The sequence below is a fragment of the Globicephala melas genome, chromosome X (genome assembly GCF_963455315.2).
Source record: "Globicephala melas chromosome X, mGloMel1.2, whole genome shotgun sequence".
In the NCBI taxonomy this organism is placed as follows: domain Eukaryota; kingdom Metazoa; phylum Chordata; class Mammalia; order Artiodactyla; family Delphinidae; genus Globicephala; species Globicephala melas.
Window position 1 is genome coordinate 118,466,996 of NC_083335.1, and position 16,628 is coordinate 118,483,623.

The following is a 16,628-nucleotide window of genomic DNA, read 5'->3' on the forward strand; positions in this document are numbered from 1 at the left end:
GTCCCAGTTCTAAGTGACTCCACCCCAAGGGCTGGGGCACAGGCGGGTCAGAAGCCCAGGCTGCTCCTCAGGACTCCTCTGTGGAGCCGGGGCTGGCGGGACCCACGTGGGCGTGTGGCGGCCGGTGCCGTCCTGTCCCCCACCCAGCTCCACTCAGGACTGCTCTGTGGAGCCGGGGCTGGCGGGACCCACATGGGTGTGTGGCGGCCGTGCCGTCCTGTCCCCCACCCAGCTCCACTCAGGACTCCTCTGTGGAGCCGGGGCTGGCGGGACCCACGTAGGCGTGTGGCGGCCGTGCCGTCCTGTCCCCCACCCAGCTCCACTCAGGACTCCTCTGTGGAGCCGGGGCTGGCGGGACCCACGTGGGCGTGTGGCGGCCGGTGCCGTCCTGTCCCCACCCAGCTCCATTCAGGACTCCTCTGTGGAGCCGGGGCTGGCGGGACCCACGTGGGTGTGTGGCGGCCGTGCCGTCCTGTCCCCCACCCAGCTCCACTCAGGACTCCTCTGTGGAGCCGGGGCTGGCGGGACCCACGTGGGCGTATGGCGGCCGGTGCCGGTCCTGTCCCCCACCCAGCTCCAGCAAGGTAACCTTGGGGAAAGCCAGCTCCAGCTCGTCTTCTCTGACCGACCTCACCCTGGGCTGGAGATGGAAGCTCTGCTCTCCGATGAACTCAGCCGGCCTCGGGGCGGTCCTGCTGTGGCCTGCAGCTGGCTTCCCCTCGAGGCGGTCCTGCTGTGGCCTGCAGCTGGCTTCCCCTCTCCAGCCCCTGCAGCGGACCCGTCTGACCTCTTCAAGGTCACTTGGTGCTGGAAGCTCCACGTGGACCCAGGGGACAGTTCTGTTCTTGGGCGGCTGTGTGTGTGTGACCGTGAGGCCTCAGACTGGTGATGACCCCACAGGCACAGTCCCGGACCCTGAGAACACCCAGAGCAAGCCCCAGAATACACCCCATTCCCCCATGATGACGTACCAGGACCCTGGGGCCAGCCTGGGAGAGACGCTCAAAGCAAGTTCTCTCCGTGCTGGAGACATCAGGCTTCCTGCAGATACGGCTGCAAGGGGGGGAAGGATGCTTGCCTGCCTGGGGCTGGGGGTCAGGCACACCTGAGAGGGTGCACGCACTCACCTTGCAAGGGATTCCCCTGTGAGCCCAGGGCAGGGGTGGCCCACGGGACACACAGCTGCTACCACCCTGGGGGGCTTCTCTGTGGTTAAACCCCAGTGACAGGCCTGGAAGGGCGGGCACTGGGGCAAGGGAACTTCAGGTTAGGAAGCCCCAGGGTCCCCGCATCTGCGTGCTCCCCTCAGCACCCGAGGGCGGCCCCTGGGACAGGCCAGGCCACAGATGGCCCTGGGGAGCCAGGGCCTCCCCCTCCCCAGCTTGAGACCCTGCTGTTTCCTGCTCCCACCCCACGAGGCCGCTCGACTCAGAAACAAAACCAGCGTCCGTGTGTCCTAATTTTATTGTTTCGCAGCAGAACGCCTGACATAGAACATAACTAAATATTCGGCTGTGCAAAAGAGAATAGTGCTTAAGTACAAATGGAGACAAGATTTTCTTAAATAAATACTTAAACACGAGTCGGTCCTACAAGCACCTGGAATCTAGGTCTGGCGGGTAGAGGTGCCTCACCGCCTGTGGACCCACGAAGACGTCACGATTACCCTCCCCCCGTAATCAATACATGGACCCAGGGCCGACGGTCACGAGGAGCCCTCTGCGGGGCCGCCCCAGCCCTCCGCGAGGACACTGGAATTTCTCGAAGGTCGATGGTCCGTAACAGGTACTCCTCCATGTGGAGGTGTTGGTCGCCGTGGCGAGTGGGCAGGGCGCCTAGATGACCTTCTTCAGCTCGTCATACAGGACCAGCACGAAGGCGCCGCCCATGCCGCGGAGCACGTTGGACCAGGCGCCCTTAAAAAAGGCTCTGCCGCCCTCGTCCTTGAAGATCTTTCGCCAGCAGTCCAAGGTGCCCCTGTACATGATGTCGGCTGCGGGGAGAGGGCGGGGGTCACGGACAGGATCCCACAGGCGCGAAGCAGGCCCCGGAGAGACACGGTGCCGACGCGGGGCCCCAGCTGCCACCACCTGGGTGGCTAGGCGTTTCGACCGCAGGAAAAGGAAGCTCTGGACACCCACAGTTTGGGTGGGATCGAACACAAACTCGAGCCCCAGCCTCCCTAGGGCCCAGCACACCCGAGGATCAAGAGCAGAGAAGGAGCAGGCACCCGGCCCAGGCCTCCCCCACGAAGCCCAGCTACTTCCCTCTGGGACCAAATGCTGCACCCCCCCCTCCGCCCGGCACGGAGCACCTCACGTGCTGGCTGTGCACCTCCGAAGGGCCGAACGCCAGGCCACTCAGCGATGCCCCACCCCCAGAGCACAGGCGGCCCGGAGCAGGACGGAGACGGTACCTCCTTTGCGCCCCGACTGCATCATCATCCTCCGCCGTACGGTGTCGAAGGGGTAGGAGACCACGCCCGCCACGGCCGTCACCGTCTGCGCGATCATCCAGCTCACCACGATGTGCGTGTTCTTAGGGTCGGGGAGCATGCCTGCGGGGTCACCGTGGGCGTGAGGCCCCCGGGATCTCCACGCGGGGAATCCCAGCACCAGGTGACGCTAGACTGGTCACACTGGGGTCAGCACACCAGCCAGAGATGGGGAAGCCACCTGCAGGCTGGGAGGATGGCCCCAGAGACCAACCCAGTACCCGGCGGCAGGGGCCTCTCTAGAGGGAAACAGACGGGCCTTGGCAAGTGGAAGGTTTCACACCCGTTCCACTGCAAAGGTGCCAGCGGGCCTGGGCCCCGACAACCAGAGTAACTTACTTCACAGGGAGTGAAGTGTGTCCTCCCCCAAAATATACTAAAGCCCCAAACCCCAGGACCTCAGAGTGTAACTGTACTAGGAAATAAAAGCTTTTACAGAGAGAATTAAAGTAAAAAAAATCAGGTCATCAGGGTGGGTCCAGATCACATAGAACTTGTGTCCTTATAAGAAGAAATTGGGACACAGACACACAAAGGGAACAACCCTGTGAGGACACAGGGAGGAAACAGCCGTCTACAAGCCCAAGAGAGAGGCCTCGGGAGGAACCAGCCCTGCCCACACCTGGATCTCAGATTCCAGCCTCCAGGCCTGGGAGTCCACAGACATGCTATTGAAGCCCCCCGCCCAGCACCTGTCCAGTCAGCCCCGAGAGCAGAGCGCACTCACCTTTGGCAGTGTCATACACGCCGAAGTACGCGGCCCGGTAGATGATGATGCCCTGCACAGAGACGCTGAAGCCCTGGTACAGCCCCCGGATGCCGTCAGACTTGGTAATCTTCACCAGACAGTCTCCCAGGCCTTTGAACTCCCGCTCCGTGCCGGATTTGCCGACGTCAGCCGCCAGCCGGGTCCTGGCGAAATCCAGGGGGTAGACGAAGCAGAGCGAGGTGGCTCCGGCCGCCCCGCCGGAGGCCAGGTTGCCGGCGAAGTACTTCCAGAACTGCGTGTGCTTGTCCACGCCCCCCAGGAAGATCTGCTTATACTTATCCTTAAAGGCGAAGTTGAGGGCTTGCGTGGGGAAGTAGCGGATGACATTGGCCAGGTTGCCCCTCCAGAAGGACAGCACACCCTGCTCTTTGGGGATGCGCACGATGCAGTCCACGATACCCTTGTACTGTTTGTCGGCCGCGATCTGCTTGCTGGCGTGCTGTACCTGGGGGCAGAGACAGGGGTTTTACACGAGGGCCTAAGTCAGACGCCCCCAAGAACCCCTAACGAAAGGTGTCGTCTTCGTAAGATAACATGTGCATGGGGCCTTTAAGCTGGCCAAACGTCCTACCAGAAAAAAAGCATCTTTTGGTCACTACGGGTCCCTACAAGTGTTACAAACAACAAACTAGCAACGATGTTTGCATTAGCGCTACATTTCTAACAATCCCGCAACAAAAACAGCTTATTCTGACTCAGAACAGCAAAAGGGAAATAAAAAGGGGAAAAGAACGGAAGTCCAATGAAGGACACGACGACTGCCCTCGTGACCCGCCCAAGGTCACGGCCCTCGCCCCGCGGGGCCCGTCCACGCGGCTGCTCCATGCGCATGCGTTCCCCGAACTGTGCCGCAAGGCCCAGTGCGCACGCGCCCGCGGCCCCATTTCTGCGCAGGCGATAGCGCCCACGTGACGCGCGCCCGGGCAATCCCCGGAAGCCGGCGGCGCGCGGACAAAGCGGCGCAGCCTCCCGCTTCCGGTGCACGCGGCCTGCCCGGCCCGTTGTCCCCGCGCCCCGGACCCTCGCACCTCGCCCGGCGTCCGCGTGTGCGTAGCCGGCTCCCACCTGTAGCAGCAGCTTGACCCGCTCGATCGGGGCCACGGCCGTCTTGGAGATGGCGGCGGCGATGCCTCCGGCCAGGAAGTCCTTGGCGAATGAGATGGCCTGTTCCGTCATGGTGGCGAGGCGGGCAACGCAGCGGGAAGAGAGTGGAGGGAAGGCCCGGAGAGCCAGAGCGTGGGCACCGCTGGTCTGCGCTGCCGCCGCCGGGACCGAAAAGACGGGGTGGCCAGCGCGCAGCCGCTAAGGCGCCCACGCCCCGCCCCGATCCCCCGCGCGCCGAGCCCATTGGCTGCGCCACCGCACAAGCCCCGCCCCTTCCCTCTCGTCTCGCCCCCACGGGCTGCCGGGAGCAGCTTGCGCCCCGCCCCTCGCCCTCGAGCGCCGCGCCCATTGGCTGAGCCGCCGCCGACGTCCCTCCCCTTCCCGCTCGCCGCGCCCGGGGCATGTAGGGAGCCGGGCCCCGCCCATGCGCCTTGCGGGCTGGGGGGCGCGGCGGCCGCCTTGACCTTATGAAGGTCACGCCGGGCCAGGGGGACGCGATAGACGGCGGTTATGTAAGGGGAAGGCCAGGGGTCGCTGAGTCCGACGCCCGATGTTCATCCTGCCCCGGCCCCGGCATCGGACCCTCGGACCCTTGGGGTCGTCCCGGTGATTCCCGAGTCCCGACCGCGACCCCCAGTCTAAGTCCGCTGACCTTTGAGGACCGGCGGCGACCCCGGACTCGTCTTAATGACTCCTGTAGACTCCCGAGTCCCGGCCGCGACCCCAGGGATCACCCCGCGGGAGGAGCGACAGGTCGCGGGGTCAGGGCCGGAGTAGGAGGCCGCTCCGAGCCCCCCAGGCCCGGTTTCTCGAGGGCTTGCCTGTCCCCTGCCCGGTAGGCCCCGGGTCCGCCCGTAGGAGCGCCCCCGGAGGACCCCGCCCTGCCGTGGGGTCCCCCGACCCTGACCCCGAGACTCCGGGTGCACTGGGCGCGCCGGGCACTGGGGGGTCCCGGGGGTCCCTCTCCACCCACCCGGCCGCTTTCCCTGGGCCCTGACCTCCCGGGGCCCAGTGGGCCTCAGACTCGGGTCCCTCTGCCATGCCGCGCGCTGCGACGTGGCGGCTCCAAGAGCGACAGGGGCACATGTGCTGCCTGCACACGCTCACTCACACATGCATCCACGTGCCCATGCATAGACACGTGCCCACACATGCCCACGCACACCTGCACGCACACCTGCATACACACGCAGACAGGCACATATCTCCCCCGCAGGAGCACATCTACCCCCCTCCCCCCCAGGAAGTCTGAGACCTAGGTGTTTTGAAATGCTGTGAACTTTTTATTGAATTATAACTAAATGGCACAAGTCGTAAGTGTATTGTTCTGTGAATTTTCACTAAGTGAGTGCAATGGTGTCTCAGCACCCAGGTCAACAAAGTATCCTTTTCTTGGTGCAAGGATGCGTCCTTTCATTTATTTCGCTCCCTGCCTGTTTCTTCTTTCTCTCTTCCTCTTTTTTCTCTTTGCTCCACCCCCCATATTTTCATGAGGGGCTTTCCTGCATCCCCTCCAGCCGGTGACGCTGGGTGGATGGATGCCAGGGGCGGGCCCACCAGAGCCCAGGGCACCCGGAGCCTGCCATTCGTTTCCCCGGTCCCCGGTGTCCTTGCAGGGCCTTGCTCTGCCCTCTCATGACTTCCGTGGAGAAGCAGGTAAGAGGCGGGACGTGAGGCTGGTGCCGCTGCAGAGGGTGGGGCGGCTCAGGGCAAGCACTGGGCGAGGATTGTGTGTGTGTGTGTGTGTGTGTGTGTGTGTGTGTGTGTGTGTGTGTGTGTCGGGGGGGGCTTGATGTTCTGGCGCTTTCTGAGGCTTCACGGGACTGGGGGAAAGAACAGAGCTGGGGGGCCCTGCCCGGCTCCCGCTGGCAGCAACCGCAGGGCTTTGGGGTAGAGGACAGGGCGGCCGTGGGTTCTGGGCAGGGACAGGGTGCTGGCGCCGTCTGGGCACTCCCAGGTGAAGAGAGCATCTCTCCTGTCTGCATTTGTACGCAGGCGCCACCTGTCTGGGCGTGCAGGGAGCCTGTGATGGTTATCACTGCCCGCTGGGCCGACAGGGGCCAACCAGCCGAAGCTGGTCCTGCAGGCTCCGGCTGTGAGGCCCTGGAAGTAGGCGCTTCTGTTGGAGAGCCTCTCCCGCCCCGGTGGGAGCGGTTAACCTCTGAGCGACCCGCTCCCCTCCCCCAGGCAAGGGACACCCCTCCCTGTGCCCCACCTGCATTCCCAGCGCCCACCCCCCACCCCCCGCGCAGGTCAGCACCTCGCTGTTGGGAGGAATGAATGGCTGTGACCTCTTCCCCATTGCTAACTGGGGTTCAGAACGCGTTTCTCTTTAAAAAGCATCTCATGCGGGCCTTAGACGCAGACCCATCTGTCTAACCAGTGCATATGTGCCTCTGTCGGGGTGGGACTGAGCGGGGGTGACCCACCCCTCGTGCTTCAGAGAGGCTGACCCGGGAGGGCGGCAGGACCACGCACAAGAATACCGTGTACCTGGTGAAGGAGGTAGACTGCGCACCGGGGATTGGAAAGGGAAAAAGGGGGCTGAGAGGTGGGGTTGCGGCGGGGAGAGGAAGGGGTTATGTCCTAGGATCCCCAGGGGCAGGGGTGGGGAGGCCGAGGTATGGCCCCCCGTTCCTCACGCTGCCCCAAAGTCTTACTGCGACCTGGACAGTATTAGAAGCTGGGTATCTGAAAAACGGCTGGCCTAACGAAAGGTAAAGGAGGAGGTGCTTAAAGATGATCGGGTTTCCACTGACGGCTCAGAGTGAGTCACAGAAGGGATGAGGGTGGCATTGGGGGGCGTGGCCTTTAAGTGAACTGGTCTGGTGAGGGGCGGGGGGCTGCTCAGGGAAGGCGCCTGCCTGGTGGAGGGACCCTGCAGGGGGGACCTGGGGGGGACCACACGCTGCTGTCTCGGGTGTCATCCTTATCGTCCCCTATGCCCACTGCCCGTCCACCCCAGACAAGTGGAGAGGACAGAGGTGTCACCCAGTGATGCATTCAGACAGGCCCCGTCTGCAGTGGGCACTCGGACATCTCCTGAGTGAATGGATGAATGAATGAATGTGACCCGGAAGGCGGGGGTCGGGTCCAGGGCAATTCCAACCTAGAAATCCCTGTTGATTTAAAGACACAGGCACGTGCGGGCAGCCACGCCCGTGTGCTGTTTTACGCCAGCTTCCCTAAAAGTCCTGCTTTTGCATGTATTTCTAAGAAATGAAGAGACAGGTTGTGTGGAAGTCACACTTTCTTTTCTCACCTTTTAGTTTCTTATCTTTTTTTCTTACTGCAAACTGTTCCAACACAAGGAGAGGGAGCGGTACAAGGAAGCCATGGGCCCTTCGTTGCTTCCACAAGCGTCATCTGCCCGTTAGTTACTCTTCCAACTGGGCGTGGCCCTCGGGCGCATCCTTGGTTTACGGGAACAGTCGTGGGTCAGAGCCCTGCCTGTAGCAGCCCCCCTGCCCGCAGCCCGCAGGGCTCCCAGTAGCCAGGACTAAGGGGGGGTCGGGTACCACCCCCCTTCCCCCGGCCGAGGCAGGCGCTCTGACACCTCTGGTTACAAGCGCAGTTTCTTCTAGCAAACCCAGTGTCAAGACGGCTGGCTCCCTGCCCGGCCAGAGCACGGGCGTTCCACATGCCCTGTACCCGTCGCTTGGTATTGGGGACCCAGCCCTGCTGCAACACGGTGCCCTTGGCTGACGCAGGGTCACCTGCAGGGATTCACCTCTCCTCCCGGGTAGGAAGCGGGTTGAAGGGAGTGGCCCCCAGTGAACAGGGTCGGCGTCACCCCGGGTCCACCGCGCGGGGGATGTGGCCCTGCCAGCAGCCAAGCACCGCCCTGCCCAGGTGAAGGGACGCGGCGGGCAGAGGGGACCCGGTGGGCGGTCTCCTGCGACCCTAGCTGCAGTTTCACTGAGGCTGCAGGTCCACCCCGGGGCCAGACGGATGGAGGGGCCGTGACCCCTCTCCTTTGTCCCTCTCACTCAGGAGAGCTGCCGGCGCTCCATCGGGATGGCACAGCTCCCTTTATAGCCAGTGTCTCATTTCCTCCCTCCTCTGTCTGTGTCTCACATGGAGACACAATCTGTGATTTTTTAAAACTTGGAGTCCGTCCAAAATTATATACTAGTGTGTGTGTATATATTATACGTTACAAATATATACTTATCCATTTATATATGACATACATAGTTTATATGCTCTAAATATATAAAATATATTCTTTTTATAAGGGATTTTTAAAAAATTATTTATTTTTGGCTGTTGGGTCTCCGTTGCTGAGCGCAGGCTTTCTGTAGTTGCGGCGAGCGGGGGCTACTCTTCATTGCGGTGTACAGGCTTCTCACTGCGGTGGCTTCTCTTGTTGTGGAGCACAGGCTCTAGGTGCATGGGCTTCAGTACTTGTGGCACACGGGCTCAGTGGTTGTGGCTCACAGGCTCAGTGGTTGTGGCTCACGGGCTCTAGAGCGCAGGCTCAGTATCTGCGGCCTACGGGCTTAGTTGCTCCATGGCATGTGGGATCTTCCCGGACCAGGGCTCGAACCCGTGTCCCCTGTGTTGGCAGGCGGATTCTTAACCACTGCGCCACCAGGGAAGCCCCTAAAATATATCCTTACACCTAGAAAAGTATACATACGTCTCTCTTCTTGGAAGTTATGTATCTAAGAGTCTGTGGTGGTTTTAGCTGGAAAGCACAGGTGAATGTCAACACTCACAGGGGGCCTGTTTGAAAGGACCCCATCTGACATTCGGGGCATTTTTTCCTAACAATAATGGTGTACACGTAACAGACAACGTATACATTGCTATGCAGTCACCACTGTACTCGCCTAGTCATTAAGAGAAGAGACACAGCCTCACCCAGGTACCTGGAGAACGTTTGCAGTAAACAAGCATCTTGACCCCATAAACCTCCCACCGCGTGAGCTCCTGTACGCGGTTTCACCATGGACGGGGGCAGAGGTAGGTTCCGCCGCCCTGAAGGTAAGAGAAGGTGCACGCGGCCGGGAGGGCAGAGGACAAACGCACTGAAAATAGGAGTGAAACACTGGGAAGTAGGGTCTAGGTCCGCCAAGATCTAGTCACCAGCTAAGAGGGAGCGAGGGAGATGCTGACATCACCTGGGGACCTGGCCTGGCCTGCGCATCCCTCGCCGGCCCCGGGGCCCCCCCGCCCACGCATCCCACCACCCGGGCGCGTCACAGATGCGCGGAGACAGCCGTGCTTTCCGCCTCCTTTAATGTGTCCGGTGACACCTGCTCTCCAGGAACCCTTCACTTCCGGGTGCTGGGCCCCGCCGGGTTCCCGGTGACCCTCAGGGCGCAGCTCGGGTGCCCAGGACCACGCACAGCAGGTCCCCCGCGCGCGCCACCCGCACGTCCTGGAAGCCGTGTCGCTGCAGAAGGCGCCGGTGCTCGTCGGGGCTCCGGGGCTGCCCGGCACTCAGGGTCCGCAGCCGGGGGCTCTGCGACGCCCCCTCCTCCTCTGCCGCCGCTTCAGCCACCAGGAGGCCACCGCCTGGGGAGCCAGAGACACAGAGACAGAGAGAGACGGGGTGGGGAAAGAGTCTCAGGACCCAGGCTGCGGGTGCCCCGAGCTCCCCACTGAAGGGATTCGCTGCAGGAAGACACGGACGGCAGGGATTCTGAATGTAGGGACACAGCTGCAGCCTCCCTGATGCCATAATGAACCGCACCGGGACTTCCCTGGCAGCAGTGTCCCTGGCGGACCTGCGTGGCACAGGGATAGCACCGGCCACGACGGTGCCAGGAGCACGGTTTGTTTTTTTCTGACGTTTAATTGGTTCAGCGAGATTATCTTTTTTTTTTTTGAATTATACTTGATTTGCAACGTTGTGTTAGTTTTAGGTGTACAGACAAGTGATTCCGTTATACATTATGTATATAAATATATATTCTTTATATTCTCTTCAATTATAGGTTATTCCAACGTACTGGAGCAGAGTTCCCTGTGCTGTACAGTAGGTCCTTGTTGGTTCTCTGTTTCATATAGAGTGGTGTTTATATGTGGAGCTGCACTGTCGGTGGGGACAACCTGCATGAGAGCCTTGAGAAGTAGAAAGTGTGCATGTGTGCGTGTGTACACACACCTGTATCTGTCCAGCTCTCTGTGTATGTATTTTCAGAAGGGCTTGTGAAGAAGGGGGAACCAAGCCGGGAGAAGACAAGCCTTGGGACAGAAAGCAGAGGGGCAGGAGGGAGCTCGCGCTTGCTCCTTCCTTTTGTTTGGGTTACCGGGGGGGACCCCGAGAAGAGACACAAAGCAGGTGGTGGCACCCGAGCCCCAGCTCTGCTTGCCGGTGACGGTAACTGGGAGAATTTTGGTGCAAAATCTCATTTGGGTTCTAGGCATTTAAGTAAACGTGAAGTTAACAAAACTGGGATCATAGCTCCACACTATTAGGTATAAAGTCAGCTGCAAGGATGTATGGTACAGCACAGGGGATAGAGTCCATATTTTATAGTAACTATAAATGGACTGTAACCTTTGACCATGGCGAATTACTATACTGTACACCTGTAACGTGTAACATTGTGCAGCAGCTATACTTCAATAAAAAGAATTGGGATCGGGCTTCCCTGGTGGCGCAGTGGTTGAGAGTCCGCCTGCCGATGCAGGGGACGCGGGTTCGTGCCCCGGTCTGGGAAGATCCCACATGCTGCGGAGCGGCTGGGCCCGTGAGCCATGGCCGCTGAGCCTGCGCGTCCGGAGCCTGTGCTCCGCAACGGGAGAGGCCACAGCAGTGAGAGGCCCGCGTACCGCCAAAAAAAAAAGCGGGATCATATGGTGCGCTCGTTCTGTCAGTTTTTATGTTTTTCAGACTCACGGATACACGGGTTTATTAACTCAGCGGCTCCAAAAGCCCTATATTGAGGGTTTTTTTTTTTTTTTGGCCTTGCCGTGCAGCTGGCAGGATCTTAGTTCCCTGACCAGCGGTTGAACCCGCGCCCTCGGCACTGAAAGCGCAGACTCCTAACCACTAGACCGCCAGGGAATTCCCAGGAGGTCACGCTCAGTTCTTATCTGTGACCCCCACTGTCCCCAGGGTGCAGGCAACCTTTGCAATCCCAGCTACGGGGGTGGAGGGAAGCCCTGGTTCCCCGTGCCTGCCAATTTCTGAGCTCTAAGGATTTCCTCCACTGCCAATTTCACGCTGACAGCTTGGTATGAGCTGGCTGGCAGGAGTGCTGAACATTTAACAAGCGGTTCTAGCCAGCAGGTCTAAGCTCCAACACACCCATGCCCACCCCCCCACCCCCGCCCCCCAAAACCCTTCGCAGCATAAAGGCAACTTGGAACTGACTGTCCCCAGGTTCAGTGCCTGTCTCTGAGGCGGGTGAGAATCCAGCTCTCACATCTCCTGGCCCTTCCTCGCCCCCGGGGGCACCCCTGTTTCGTGATTCCTTCCTTCTCAACTGTGTTCCATCCATTATGTGGGGACTCTGTTCTCGGGCTGGGGCACAGCAGGGAGCAAACAGGAACCGGCCCTCCTGGGGCCACATTCTTGGACAGGGTACCCCGAATGTCCGTGTGATGCTCCTGTGACCACACGAAAACCTGCATCTCACAGGCTGCGTGGGTGTCCTGGGGCGGCCGGAACAAACTACTTAAAACCACAGACCTCCATCCTCCCCCAGTCCTGGAGACCAGACGTTTGAGGTCAAGGTGTCCCAGGGCCGCGCTCCCTCCAGAGGCTCCCGGGGAGGGTCCTTCCCGCCTCTTCCAGCTTCTGGGGGCTCCAGGCGTCCCTGGGCTTGTGGCCGCATCCCTCCTGTCTCTGCCTCTGTCTTCCTGGGGCTTCTCTGTGTCTGTGTCTCTTCTCTTCTGTCTCTTGGAAGGACCTGTCATTGGATTTAGGGCCACCCTCATCCAGGAGGACCTCATGTCAGACCCTTCACTTCATCACATCAGCAAAGACCCTGCTTCCAAGTAATATTCTAGGTGGACATGAATTTGGGGGGGGGACCCTCTTCATTGTGCTACAGGGACCAACAAGAATGCCTTAACTACACTGTTGTTTGGGGGACTAAAACTGGCTCATTTAAAAAATTTACTTAGCCTTCCACGCTTTTATTAATATTTTCCTAGGCATTTCCCTGGCGGTCCAGTGGTTAGGACTCCACGCTTCCAATGCAGGGGGTGCGGGTTTGATCCCTGGATGGGGAGCTAGGATCCCGCATGCCGCGTGATGCAGCCAAAAAGTGTATATAAAATTAAATAAAATAAAAGAGGGGATATATGTATACATACAACTGATTCACTTTGCTATACAGCAGAAACTAACAAAGCATTGTAAAGCAACTACAGTCTAAAAAAAGAATAAATAAATCTAACTAAAAAAAAAAAAGAAACGGCCCTTTGGGTACCCCGGATGGAGATGCTCGTCACAGCTTGCAGGGCTCAGACCCCAGGGGAGGGGCTGCAGTCGTACTGAACCGCACGGGTCCTGGGAACAGGTCACGGCTATAGGAGACGGGGCCCGAGGACGGCTGCCACGTGGTTACTTCCTGTAGACACCGCCTGCATGGACTCGACCCTCGCTCTGGTTTTTGTCCCAAATAAAAGATCGGGAATGGGGGTCGTTTTCCTGGGAGTTGAAGATGACCCCGGATTGTTGAATATTTTGTTTCATAACCGCACAGAAGAGGCAGTGGAGGTGCCCCGGGAGACGCCAGGGTCGCAGGACGTGGAAAGAGAGCTCGTCTTGCGCCGCTGGACGTGGGGACCCAGGGAGGGGCCCGGGCGGCTTGCTGCCCTCGACTCCACGAGCCCGATGACCCACGTTGGCCCCGAGCGCCGTGGGGAGAGGCTGGGTACCACAGAGCAGCCCGGAAAATCATCATCATCGGAGGAGGGAGACCCTGAGCCCGGCGGGGCCTGGGGAGGGACACGGCTAGGGTGGGGGGGGGGTGTCCACGAGCCCAAGCCCCAGACGCTGGCACCATAAAGTTCCGAAACGCATCACTGACACCCGAGAATCGGGTACGTCCTCAGGGAGCCAGTAAACTGAGCACCAGACGGCGGGCTGGAGGACGGGGAGCTTCCTCTATAAAATGTATGCTTTTTTTAACATTGGAAACTGTCTTTACGTGTTGAAAAAGGCAAGTACACGATGTGGTCTCACCTGGTTTGCAGCTGCTTGAGATCCGGCTCAGTAGCTTGTGGAGTTTGTCATCCGGCCAGTCCTGCAGGATTCTGGAAAGGACGTACAGATCTGCTTCCGGGAGGCTGTCTTTGAAAAAGTCACCTGGTTTAAAAACAAATGGCATTGAACCGTTAGGGCCACAGGAACTGGTCCTGCACCCGACAGAAAGGAGTTGCACCACATTCTACAAGGGATGAAACCGAAAGAGACGCTGCCTGCAGTGGGGAGATCTGTGTTCTCCAAAGAAGAGACATTCAAGGGCTGACCTGGGGACGGGCCCTCTGGAAATAGGGTCTTTGCAGATGAAATGAAGGGAAGGGTCTGAGATGAGGTCCTCCTGGATGAGGGTGGCCCTACATCCAATGTCCTTCTAAGACACAGAAGAGGAGAGTCACAGACACAGAGGAGAAGCCCCGTGAAGACGGAGGCAGAGACGGGAACTAGGCAGCCACAAGCCCAGGGACGCCTGGAGCCCCCAGAAGCTGGAAGAGGCGGGAAGGACCCTCCCCTGGAGCCTCTGGAGGGAGCGCGGCCCTGGGACACCTCGACCTCAGAGGTCTGGTCTCCAGAACTGAAGGAGGATGGATTCGGGTCATTTTAAGCCCCCAGTTTGGGGTCATTTGTCCCTGCCATCTACCAAATGTGTATCTGTAACTGTGGACACAGCACCTTTGCTATTTGTGACTCCTAACCCTGCCTCGTTCCACAAAGGGTTAGATGCAGCTCACATTTACACACACAAAACAAAACAAGAAAGCAAGCAAACACTTCGAATTGGCATGAGGGGAGAGTAAACACGGGGGTGCGGACAAGCGTACACGGGGCGGCCCCAGACAGCTGCACAGAGGTGGGCAGTATGCACTTCCTTCTCTTTTGCTTTCGTGGTTCCCCTTCCTATACGTGGTGAAGCAGCAGCGCAGCTCCCATCGTGCTGCTCCTGGGTCTGAAGCTCTAGGGTGTGTCTGTCAGCTCAGGCAGAAGCAACAAAGTCCCACCGACAGGGGCTTCAACAACACACGCTGATTTCTCATGGTCTGGAGGCTGGACATCCGAGATCAAGGTGTTGGCAGGGTCAGTTCCTGCGGAGGACCCTCTGCTGGGCTTGTAGGTAGTGGCCTACTCGCTGTGTCCTCACAGTGGGGAGAGATGGATGATAGATACATACATACATACATACATAGAAAGAACAGATAAGTGATAGGTGAATGGATGGACGGAGAGATCGATGATAAATAATAGAGAGGTAGATAGATGATAGATATATGATTGATATAAAGACAGAGGGGTAGACAAATGATTGATAGATTGATAAATATTGAATAGATAGATATAGATAATAGATAAATGATAGATACACAGATGATACATAGATTGATAATAGATATGATGGATGGAGAGATAGATATAGACATGTGATAAATAGATGATAGATAATAGATATGATGGATACATACATGATATAGACAGATAAGAGATATTAGAGAAATAGGATAGGACATAAATGATAGGTGGATGGATGCATAGATGATAAATAATAGATGATACATAGATAAATGATAGATGAGTGATATAAAGACAGATAAAAGATAGATAGATATGACAGATGGATAGATAGCTACATTGATAGTTACATAGATGATAGATGAATAAATGGATGAATGGATGGATAGATAGCTAGATGGTAGATATAATGCACGGACAGACAGACAGATGATGGATGGATAGATAGATATGGATGGACAGATAGATACACTGATAGATGAATAAGTGGATGGATGGATAGATGATAGATAAACGATACACAGGTAGATAGATGATGGACAGAGACAGACAAATGATACATACATAGATAATAGTTGGATGGATAGACGGATAAATAGATATGGATGGACAGATAGATACACTGATAAATGACTAAGTGGATGGATGGATAGATGATAGATAAATAAACGATATACAGATAGATGATGGATGGACAGATGACAGACAAACGCTACATACATAGATAGATAGATGATGGATAAACGATAGATAGATAGATGTTCCTGGTGTCCCTTCTAAGGACGCAGTCTTGCGGGATTAGGACTCCACCCTTGTGACCTCCTTCACCTTAATTACCTTCAGATAAGAGTCATGCTGGGGGTGGGGCTTCAACATAGGCACTTGGGGACACAATTCAGTCCACAGCAGGGTGACTGGCTCTTTTTTTTTTAAGTAGGAAAGTATCAGGTGGTCGTGGGGCACAGGCCCGTCTAGCACATCCACCCTCAGGCCGGCCGCAGTGTGGATGAGTCACCAGATGCCAAGAGTTTCCTTTCAATCCGGCCCCGCCGGGAAGTCCTTCCTCACATCCACCCCAAGGCCCTCCTGCTGTAGCCCCCGTGTCACTTCCCTGTGAGGCCTGGGTCGCTGGTCGACATCTGCAGACGCTGATCTTGGCCCGTGCCCATCCCCACCTGTCCTCCCGCCCGGCTACTCCCCTCGCTGAGAACTTCAAACTCCTGTTCTCGGGGTTTGCAGATGCGCCCCTGTGTGCAGATGTGCAAACACGCACCAAGATACACGTACACACAAAGACACATACGCATATACAAACACATCGACACACAGATACATACATGTATAGAGACAGACACACAGAGACACTGAGACACACACAGACACACAGACACACCAGTATATATACACACACAGACACAGAAACACACAGAAACATGGATATAAGACACATACAGACACACAGAGAATACACACAGATATACAGATACACAGATACAAACATATTCAGACACAGGAACATGGATACAGACACACAAAGACAGAGCTACACACAGACACACGGATACATACATATACATGTACATAGACACAGAAACACACAGAAATGTGCATATATACACATACATACACACAGACACAGATACATACCCACAGACCCAGAAACACACAAACAGAAATGTACACACTCAGACATACAGAAACACAGAGGAAGATGGATACACACACACACACGTATACCGACACACACACACACACACACACACACACACACACACACACACACCCGCTCTGCATACGAGATAAATAAG

The 16,628-nt window shown here is 57.5% G+C and overlaps 2 protein-coding genes across 3 annotated transcripts in view; both read right to left on the minus strand.

Annotated features, from left to right (window-relative positions):
• Positions 1-1,446: 1,446 nt before the first annotated feature.
• Positions 1,447-4,552, minus strand: SLC25A6 (solute carrier family 25 member 6). Its single transcript, XM_030837243.3, has 4 exons — positions 4,329-4,552; positions 3,222-3,708; positions 2,417-2,557; positions 1,447-1,993 (listed from the first exon to the last, which is right to left on the minus strand). Exons 1-4 carry the CDS (start codon positions 4,437-4,439, stop codon positions 1,836-1,838), a joined length of 897 nt encoding a protein of 298 aa, XP_030693103.1. The 5' UTR covers positions 4,440-4,552; the 3' UTR covers positions 1,447-1,835.
• A 4,086-nt stretch (positions 4,553-8,638) lies between these two features.
• The window catches only part of ASMTL (acetylserotonin O-methyltransferase like), a 28,619-nt gene continuing 20,629 nt past the window's right edge, over positions 8,639-16,628 (minus strand). The window contains exons 12-14 of one of the 2 annotated variants that reach the window (XM_060292141.1): positions 13,519-13,641; positions 12,016-12,235; positions 9,729-9,890 (exon numbers count right to left, since the gene is read on the minus strand). In XM_060292141.1, coding sequence (XP_060148124.1) covers positions 9,869-9,890; positions 12,016-12,235; positions 13,519-13,641 — 365 coding nt within the window. In that variant the 3' untranslated portion in view covers positions 9,729-9,868. Of the gene's footprint in view, positions 9,891-12,015; positions 12,236-13,518; positions 13,642-16,628 lie in introns of both variants that reach the window. The other variant, XM_030837248.3, reaches the window with a different exon arrangement.